Raw genomic sequence first — 11,151 nt, forward strand, 5'->3', positions numbered from 1 at the left:
TAAGCCCATTATTTTCCAAAACATAGTTTAGCCTGTAAATAATCATTTTTTCCATCAGTTTACACATATTGGAAGTCAAAGCAATTGGTCTATATCCAGTCGGGTTTGATTTATCTTTACCCGGTTTGCCTATTGGAATTATTATTCCATGTTTCCATGAGGATGGAAGCTTTCCCTCATTCCAAATCCTATTAAACAGACGTAATATAACTTTCAAAGATCTATCAGTCAGATGCTCGATCATTATATAACACACATAATCTTTACCAGGAGATGTATGTTTAACTCCCCCTAGAGCCCGTTTTAATTCATATAAAGAAAAATCTACATCCAAAGTATCTCCAGAGGCATTCCTTTTTGTCATCACATCTGGGTGCTGATTCTTATTCTGATCTCTTATGCGGCTTTCACATAGGATGCGGTGTGCGCTGCGCTGCGCTATGAAACCCATTCATTTCAATGGCTTGCGCCGCGCGAGGGCGGTTTTTTGTTGCGCCGAGCAAAGCGCGAGCGCAGCGGAGCGCAGCTTGCGCTCACGCCGCGGTCAAAGTTCAAAATAGTTTAACTTTTGCGCTGCGCTCTGTGACGATTACCCGCGCGGCCAATAGAAACGGGGCATCCAAACAAGCAAAATGGACGAAAGCTTATACTCGGAATTCTCAGAGCTTTATAATACAAGTTTATGCTCCTACAGAGACATCGGAAGGAAAGCCTTGTCATGGAAACACGTAGCAATTCAAGTTGGCATGTCAGGTGTGTTTTAAGTCAAGCAGCTTGTTGTAGGTATGCTGAAAGTAACGTGAAATGGAGACGAGCAACATCAGTCTCTGTATTCCTCGTCGACTATTTAACGCAAATATAAACACTGTAGTAATTTATTGAAAACCCCGCCTACTTTGGTCTGGCCATCAGAGCACAAATCGCTTGGCTGCGCCGAACCCAGCGGCGAGCGCAGCGCACACCGCATCCTATGTGAAAGCCGCATTAGTCTTTTAACTTCCTCTGATACATTATCATCACTATGAACTCTTACAAATACTTTAGCCAACATTTCAGCTTTTTCAATATCATTCACTGCTATTATTCCTTCATCATTTTTTAAGACTGGAATAGCTTGGTTTTTATATATTCCACCCATTTTTCTTATTGTCCCCCACACTTCACTTATATCAACATCTTCTCCTATTGTACTACACCAGTCTCTCCAGTATTTCTTTTTCGCAGCCCGAATTGTCCTTCTGACTTCAGCTTGTGCTTTCTTATATTTGATGAAATCATCAAATATGTATGTTCTTTTAATCTTTCTAAATGCTTTATTTCTGTCCTTTACAGCTATGCTATATTGCATTTTTCTGTCCACCAGGGAACTGATTTTCTCTTTCTACTTTGTCCCTTTCTTCCTATTACATTATCAGCTATATCATACAAAACTTTACAAATCCTTTCATTAAATTCTTCCACTTCTTCCATTGATTCTGGTTCTATTGCTGTAAGTCCTACCTCACTTAAAAATGAATATGCTTCCCAATAAGCCTTTTTAAATCTCCATCCTGGAGCAGTCTTCAAATTTTGTTCTGCCACACTCATCCCTACCTTAATAATTATAATTATAGTGATCACTTCCCATACTATTATCTTCACACACATCCCACTCACACATCCTTGCTAGCTCTTCTGACACCAATGTTAAATCTATTGCTGATCCAATTCCCCTTACCAAATCAATTCTTGTGTTTCTACCATCGTTTAGGCAAACCAGTGCATGACTTTCTATGATTTCTTCTATAACTTCCCCATTATGATCATCATTAATACTTCCCCATAATGTATTATGTGCATTAAAATCTCCACACCAAATAATTTTATATCCTAATCTTGCCCCAATAACCTCTTCCAAATCCTTATTTAATCTTTCGCACGGATTGTAAAAATTAATGACTCTAATACTCTGTTTTTCTGCAAATATATCAATAACTACCAATTCATAATCTTCAAACTCATTAATAACTCTGTATTGTACCTTATTTTGAATAAAGGTGGCCACTCCACCCCCATTTCCTGCTCTTCTATCTTTCCTTACTACACTATACCCTTGTAAAACAAAATTTAAATGAGATTTTAACCAAGTTTCTTGAATGCATATTATATGTGGTTTCTTATCCAATTGATCTATGTATTGTTTAAATTCGAGCCCATTTGCAATAAGACTTCTAGCATTCCATTGCAAAACTGTTAAAACCATTGACTTACGTACTTCTACCTGGAGTTTGAGTGATTGTTGGAATTTTCAGTTTATCATTTATTTTTTCCACAGTCACTCCATCTACATTTAAGTATTTCTCTGCTGCCCTTATAATGATCTTAATTATTTCTGTTCTGCTTTCTGTTTGCGCTGAACAGTTTATCACTTCAGCCATAAATGAAACAAACTCCATTTTCCCAACTTCCAGTTTATCCTCATTTACCTTTCTCTGGACCAGTACGTTCCAATGCAATTCATGATTTTTGTTCACTCCCTGTGTCTGCTCAATTTGCTTTACCTTCTGTATAGCCTCAGCATATGTCATACCCTCATGTATCCTAACATTTTGTACTTTTACCGCATGCTTGTGAGCACTACATCCCCCAAATCCAGCACTATGCTCCCCACCACAATTGCAAAACTTAGCCTTTGCTCCTTCATCACATTTACCATATTCATGGTTTCCCCCACATCTCGCACATCGTAGATTGCCTCTGCAAACCGCACTAACGTGCCCATACTTTTGACACTTGAAACATCTTAGAGGAGGTGGAACATATGGTCTTACCGGGTAACTTATGTAGCCTAATTTAACCCTGTCTGGCATTCTTTCCTGATCAAACGGTAGCATGACCGACATACTATCAGTTCTTTCTTTATTTTTAACATACTGAAGCCTCTTCACTCCAATAACTTTTCCTCCTTCAATGCAGCTTTTAATTGCATCAGTAGATACATCAGTTGGGATTCCAGTTATCACACCTTTTACCCAAGGTTTCCTATTGTACACTGTGCATGATACCTGATACCCAAGCATCGATTTTATACTGAGAGCCCTCTTCATTTGTTTCTCATCTTTGCACATGATAACCAAACTTCCATCTCTAAGGGTCTTTGCACTATTTATGTCTCCTACCGCTTTTTTTAATGCTTTAGTCAATTTGATGGGATTTACTATTATGCCAGCCTCCGCAAATTTCAAAATAACCTTGAAATCTTCAACAATATTCCTACCTACTTGTTCCTCCTTTCCGCTATCCGTATACGATCCTTGACTACCTATTTTCTTCCTTTTCCGATTAACTATTTTCCACCATTCGTTTCCTCCAGCGTTCCCGCTACAGGATTCATCCTCCATTTCCGGATCACTATCAGAACTAGCGTAATTTCCTGCCATCAGTGCTCCAGTCACAGCTCAGTGCTGCCAACCGCCTACCAGCGACCCAACGAGCTCCTGTCCGCTGCCGCCCGAAATCCCAGTCACCGGATCGATTGCCTTACTTGTATTCCTGTAGAGCTATTTATGTGTCTCCTCCACACCCAGCCTCCAATCACAGTTTGCTTACTTGATTCATTTCACCTGTGGCTCGTAAGGTCCCGATTATGTTGTCCTGGAAACCAGGAAGTGCTGGTGTGTCATCCAATGCCGCCTGGGCGGAAACCCCATCTTCAGGCGGAACCAATCTCTATCACTTTTGGTTCCGCCCTCCAATAGTCACCCTGTGACACAAGTTTGAATCTCTCTCAGTGAGGACTGAATGATGGCCATTCACTCTGTCATGATCCTGTCAGCCCTGACTGTTGTCTTATTTTGTGTAGAGAGTCATGTGGCCTGTGTTTGTTTTGTGTACCTCCTGCTCTCCACCACAAACCACTCGGTGAGTAGCACAGTTTTGAAAATGAATGTAAGTGTTGTTTTAATGAAATGTTTGTGCATGGTCATTGACTTCCATTCTGAAGCAGTCAAGAGACGCTTCTAAACGAGTCAAAAACTCAAGACACGACCCATTGTCAAAATTTCAGTGTCCATCACTGTAGTTCATCCAAAACAAACCAGAAATGAGACTCAAAGTGTTAAATACCGGAATTATCCTTGGATATAACAGCTTCATTATTCAATAGGGGCTTTGAAGCAAATAAAGCAGACATTAGTTTTGATATTACAATCTGATCATATCAAATAATCAAATAATTTTAAGCTCCTGCACTCCCTGTGGCATTAATATGCATAAGCAGTTTGGATAGATGATTGTTAAAATGGTCTGTATTTGTCTTCATAAATACTGATGAACTTATTTGTGTGTTTCCGCTGATCAGTGTTGTGTTTTATTGTGTTGTATGATCATCTGCAGTATCTGTCAGGTGTTTGAGTTCAGTCACTGTGCAGTCGACTGACAGAGGTTTTTGTATCACTCTTTATCACTGTGTCAACACCCAGCTGCTAGGTATGTGTAAACTCTGACAGTAATAATCTCCTGAATCTTCAGTCTGAACTCCACTGATGGTCAAAGTGAAATCTGTGTTTGATCCGCTGCCACTGAATCTTGATGGAGTTCCTGACTGGAGGGTTGTTGCATCAAATATGAGGAGTTTAGGAGCTTCTCCAGGTTTCTGTAAGTACCAGGCTAAACGATTACTACTATACACTGCACTGCTGACTTTACAGTTTAATTGAAGATGTTGTCCTGGTTGAACTGTTGTTTTTGATGGACTCTGAGTAAGAGTGTACTGCCCTCTACACACTGAAAGAAACAACAAGAATGAAATATCAGACAACACTGAAACAAATCAATATTTCACTCTTCAATGAATTAATGATCATGATAAAAATGTTACAACACAAACCTTGAGTAAAGACTGTGAGTGTCCAGATGAAGATGATGATGAAAGTCATTGTTGTTCTTTTGGTTTGTGTGATGATGAAGATTCTGTTCTGTTCTGATCTCAGTCATGAAGTGTTAAACTCACAGCATTATAAACACTCACACATCACTGAAGCATGACAACACAATGCAAAGAAGAAGACAGGAAACTTCTTCTCATACAGACTACTACACTATCACTATTCAATGTGGACTTGCATTCTGAAAATATTAATAATAATAAAATCTTATAAATATCAAATAAATATAAAGTTTTAAATTAAAGTAAAAACAAATGTCCAAAATATTCAACATTTATTTGTCTAAAGCTGTGTATGCAGTGTTCACACAACACAAGTAAATAAATGAGAACTAAATGATACAGAGAGAAAACTGGAGAAAATACATTAAAAAAAAATCATAAATAGATTTTATAATAGTGTTGTGCTTAGCATTCTTAACCTTAAATCATTCAGAGATTTTCACAATAGTTGTTTGTGTTGTGTGATGTTAGTGTTGTTTATTCTGCTTTAGTTTGTGTTCAGTCAAGTGTGTAGAGGTTTTTGTACAGTCGCTCTATTAGTTTGTATCACTGTGGTGGACTTTCGGCAGCGGCACCAGACTGGATGTTGGCAGTAAGTAAATAATTCAATAATAATTTTAAGAAAGTAGATCATTGTTTTTGAAAATATATATCAGGTATCAAACACAAAAAGTGATGCATGTTTTAGCATATTTATTTGTATTAGAAAGATATTGCGTACAGCTTAAGATTTTTGGTGTAATATTGTGAGTAATATTTGAACTCAACACTTTGTGATATTTTGTTAGGCTCACATTATGTTTGTAATGTGATTGATTTCATGTTCACGTGAATTTAATTTAGACTAAAAATCAAGTAAGAAAGCATTATCAGGTGCAAGACCTAATGGCATAAATGATTTTTAAGTGTATGCTAAACTTGTAAAAAATTATTTGAATATTAGTATTAATATTATTAATTCAATACAGTTTGACACAACTATGAAGACTTCAACTGTCTGTCCTTTCCAACATTTCTTAATATTTTCTTTCATAATCATGAATATGGCTCAGTTTCCCAACAGAGTTTAAGTTTTGTCCCACGCTAAAATGTAAAGCTGTCTTAACTGAAAACAGTTTGCACTGAAATATCTTAACATAACAGTGCCATTGTTTTGTCTCAATGTGCACACCAGTAATGTTTATTGTAAGATATGTTTGTTAAAAGTAATTTAATAACCATAATACAATTAAGCCCTAGTCTTTAATTTATATAAACCCTATCCAGGAAACCACCTTTCTACATTTTTTCATTGATATTTTCATTAAAGTACAAATAGTATTTCTGTGATTCAAAGTCTTGAGATAACCATGACAAAAATTATATTAGCCATTTAATGCAGCTATATGATTAAAAAACCTAAAACTTCTTCAGGAGACCTAAACTTTCTTAATTTTTAACATGAAAAGAGTTTTTAACTTTCTTGTGTGAGTTATTGACTATTGATGTGATTGTCAGGCAACAGTCGTCCTAAAGTGAGCGTCCTGCCGCCGTCCAGTGAAGAGATTTCCACAAAGCAAACAGCAACACTGATGTGTGTGGCCAACAAGGGCTTCCCCTCAGACTGGAGTCTGAACTGGAAGGTGGACGGGATCAGCAGCAGGTCTCAGTACAGCAGTGTTGCTCTCCTGGAGAAGGACGGTCTGTACAGCTGGAGCAGCAGTCTGACTCTCTCTGAGCAGGAGTGGAGCTCAGTGATCTCAGTCAGCTGTGAGCTCACACAGAAAGACCAGCGTGATAAAGTCACTGGAGAATTGAGGAGAGATCAGTGTTCACAGTAGATCCACTCACTCTCACATCAAGACTAACAGACTAACTGTGTTTCTCTCTCTCATCTCACATCAAACAACACAAGTCTATGTCTGCTTTATTCATTCACTCGTGATTGTGTGACAATTCAGCAAATAAAATCATATTTTGTCTTTATGTCTTTGACTCATTTTGTCTGTTTTGAATATGAAAGCTCACATGTTATAAATAAACCTGACTCAATGAAGCATGAAAACACCTGCAGATGAAGTAATTTTACATAACTGTCAGTCAAATGAGGAACCTCAGACATGCAGTGATCTTGATCAATGATTATAAAGAGATATTGAAGTATAAACATGTGTGACAGGGTTTGATTGATGTGTCAGTGGGTTTAGTTTGATAGTTATTCTCATGTGACTCCTTTAGTATCTGTGATTCACTGTATAAAATTATTTGCTGTCATAATTTTTTGTTTAATCAACTCGGATTTACAAGTTTTTTTCCTACTAATAGACCCCTTCAAGGTTTTTAAACATTGAATGACTATCGGGTGCGCACGCAGCATGGGGTCAAACTGTTCATACCATTTTCTAGTTTAATCTAACAGGGCTGAAAAATGATGACTTACCTGAAATGAAATGAGCACTACAAACACAAGCCTCTTTGATCTTTGCATTGTCCCAGTCTGCACGTTTAATTGCTTGCAGCCACAGATGTTGTATTTTTTGTTTTTGAGATTCTGCAGGAATCCCGAAAAACTTAACGGGAGGCCTGGTGTGATTTTTCAAGCCCACGACGCAAGTAGGCATTTTTGACGAGACCGAATAACACGCAACTCAATCTGCTGTAATGACTTTTCTGACCCCGACATGCGCAGTGGGAACCGCATGTGCCGTGAACTGTGAAGGGGTCTATACTAATCTTGACAAGAGATGAGTTGTTATAATTCAGAAATTGTAGTTGAAATGAGTTAAAGTTGTAGCAACTCATCTCTTGTCAAGATAAATAATAGTAAGTTGAAATGACTTGTAAATCTGAGTTGATTTAACAAAACGAAACAAAAATGAAAAATATAAATAAAGCAATAAAGATTTTTTTTTACAGTGCAGCTGTTGACTGAATGATACTGACTGATGTTTCTCTATATGTGTGAGTATTATCAGTTTTTAAAATATTATGAATTAAGCTGTAATACAATAATAATAAAAATCATCCATGCGAAGCTGTTTTAACACAACAGAAAATAATAGACAGACAATAAATTAATAACACAATTTACAACTATCAAAAAATAAATAAATAATGAATTAAATGTATAATTGTCTATAAAGTTGGCTTTCAAATAAACTATAGAACAAAATAAATAAATAAGCTGTAAATGAAATAAACTATCAGCATCATCATCTGCAGTATCTGTCAGGTGTATGAGTGCAGTCACTGTGCAGTCTGACTGACAGAGGTTTTTGTATCACTCTTTATCACTGTGTCAACACATAGCTACTACTGATGTAGTGAGCACTCTGACAGTAATGATCTCCTAAATCTTCAGTCTGAACTCCACTGATGGTCAAAATGAAATCTTTTCCAGTGCTTGCTGTTCCACTGCCACTGAATCTTGATGGAGTTCCTGACTGAAGGTTATTTATGTAATATATGAGGAGCAGGGCAGGGCTTACCAGGGTGGAGGCCCCTGGGCTTGAATAAATTTTGGGCCCTACACTCTCAGAACAAAAGGTACAAAAGCTGTCACTAGGATGGTACCCTTTAAATGGGTCCTAATATTTACTATTTAGGTACAGATATATACATTTGTTCCCATTACATGCACTCTTTAGGTACAAAGGTGTACTATTTGAAAGGGTACCACCACAGTGACAGCTTGTGTAAATTATCTTCTGAGAGTGCACACATACAGTAAACAACCTAAAATAAATAATATATCATAGAACTATATTTTAGGGAAGTTTCCCCACAGGGTTTAGATTAATCCAGCACTAGGCCTATTGCTATAGGTTATTATTAGGGCATTCAAGTAGTTTTTACAAACAAACCTTACAAAAAACATTACTGGTGTGCGTCTTGAGACAATGTTAAGATATATCAGTGCAAGATGTGTTTAAATTAAGACAGATCAATCATGCATTTTAGTCTGGGACTAGGATAAGACCTGACTAGGAAACTGCCCCTATATCTCTAAAGCAGAACATAAGCCCAGTCTAAAATTAAATCATGTATTTTAGGGATGTCACAAATCCACATTAATCCTGCACATTAAAAAATACCCCATAACAACATTTAAAATCATTGTGTTAGACTTAGCTTAAGAAGAGAATGATATGTTTTGATTAACATTCACCTTATTACACACCATATAATGTTATAAACATAATCAACAAGCGTATTTTGTGCATATAGCCTAAGTGGTGCAGTGAAAAGAAAAGATTTTAGGATATTATTTAATAATTATGACAAGACCATCATGTAATATTTGACACCAAAAACCAAAGTGGAGAAGATGATCATTAATTAATTTTGCGTTTGATATGAACGTAATACATTAAAACCTTGAACGTAGATATAAAAATGAACACTTTTCAGAAGTTTAAACTGTGATTCTGTTAGCAAACATGCTGAAAGAGAAACTACAGGAAAGTTAGGCTAGCTAGTGGATTATATAAAAAACCATCAGGACATCAACATGGCCATAATTTAGTGAATCCTCACCTCCAGATGAAGTAATAAACTGGACTGATGATTTAAATGTTGACATAGTCATATGTGCGTTGTTAACTCTCCGGATTTTGTAATGTTTCGTAGCTCTGCTCCACTCGTTTATTTCTCCACAGAAACTGTTTGTCGCATGAACTGCAGACTGCGAAAAGATTGGATTTCATTTGGCGCTACGCAGATCGTTTGGTGATGTCAAAGTACCGCGAGAGCGATTAGAAAGCAGACTTCTCTGTGTGATTTCTCGAATCGCTCTCGCGGTACTCTGATGTCATTCTTTTTGCTGTTGTTGAACCACTAGAAAACACCCGTCTGCTTTACAATCACTTTTGCGGCGTGATAATTTAATTTCATATAATGATCGGATCGCGCAGTGCCGCATGAAGTCAAATGCACCAAATACCAAATAGCCGACTGCATATGAGGTTAAACCCGCCAAAGTAGCAAGTGGAGCATGCGAATGGTGAGTGATTCAGATGTCAATTTCTGAATGAAAGTGTCAAAGGTTTGTCACACACTGTTAAGTATCCTCACGCTTTTTTAAATGGGTATACGGAAATCCTTGACCATTACTAGTGGATATACTGCGTATACCGGCGTATCACGTAAGATTACAAACAAACAAGAAAAAAACTGAGTTACAAGACCATAGCCTACTCTAGTAATTTTTTTCATACTGAGCGCTTCATTTTCGCGTTGCTCTTTCTCATTATCTGTAAAGCTCATTCATGACTCGCATTTCGCGTATTCGCTATTGTACTAGCATCTATGGGTTTCAAAAGCAGTAAACTCAGCGCGTCATATTCAGCACCAAGATGACTGACATATATATATTAACGAATTAAATGCAGCACCAAACAATTCTGCACCAACCAATAGGCTGTAAAATAAAAAATGAAAACGACTGAACAAATCAAACGAACGCAAGCAAGCACGGAGGCCCCTATTGGCCGAGGCCCCTGGGCTCAAGCCCACTCAAGCCCAATGGTAAGTCCGGCCATGATGAGGAGTTTAGGAGTTTCTCCAGGTCTCTGTAAGTACCAGGCTAAGTAGTTGCTATATATTCCTTCATCTATATGACACTCTATTGTAGCTGTTTGTCCTTGTTGAACACTTTTTACTTTTGGTTGAGTCAGAGTTACTCCTCTCGATTCTATAAAAGAGAAAAGGAAAAACAATTAGTTTATAAAACATTGCTATCATATAATACTAAGAATGAACATAAAAACAACTACACCAGAAGTAATAACAACTCGGTTATTCTTTCATTTCTCACCCAGAATAAAAACTGAAAGAGTCCAGATGAAGATGATGATGAAAGTCATTGTTGTTCTTTTGGTTTATGTGATGATGAAGATTCTGTTCTGTTCTGATCTCAGTCATGAAGTGTTAAACTCACAGCACTATAAACACTCACACATCACTGAACCATGACAACACAATGCAAACTCACTCTCACTTCATTTACATCATTTATTCGAACAGTCGATTTCCTTTGAACATAGTCAGTGACTTCTTCCTACAACGAGTATTAAACCTGATTTTTAATTCAAACATTAGTGTTTACAAGAAACCTTTGCGGAAAAATATACACACAGTCCACAGATCTGCACACTGACTGATGTACAACTTATTTTATTATTTCACAAACAGTCCTATCTCATGCTGAAGATCATACAGGTAATCTTAGACGAGTGTTAAATAAC

The 11,151-nt window shown here is 37.1% G+C and overlaps 1 gene segment (V, D, J or C); it reads right to left on the minus strand.

Annotated features, from left to right (window-relative positions):
- Positions 1–8,196: 8,196 nt before the first annotated feature.
- LOC135780964 (Ig kappa chain V region 3547-like) lies at positions 8,197–10,770 on the minus strand. The segment is given in 3 exon segments: positions 8,197–8,380; positions 10,457–10,598; positions 10,722–10,770. Coding segments are annotated over 3 exon segments (375 nt in total).
- Between the last annotated feature and the right edge of the window lie 381 nt (positions 10,771–11,151).

This window comes from Paramisgurnus dabryanus, chromosome 23 (assembly GCF_030506205.2).
Source record: "Paramisgurnus dabryanus chromosome 23, PD_genome_1.1, whole genome shotgun sequence".
Lineage (NCBI taxonomy): Eukaryota > Metazoa > Chordata > Actinopteri > Cypriniformes > Cobitidae > Paramisgurnus > Paramisgurnus dabryanus.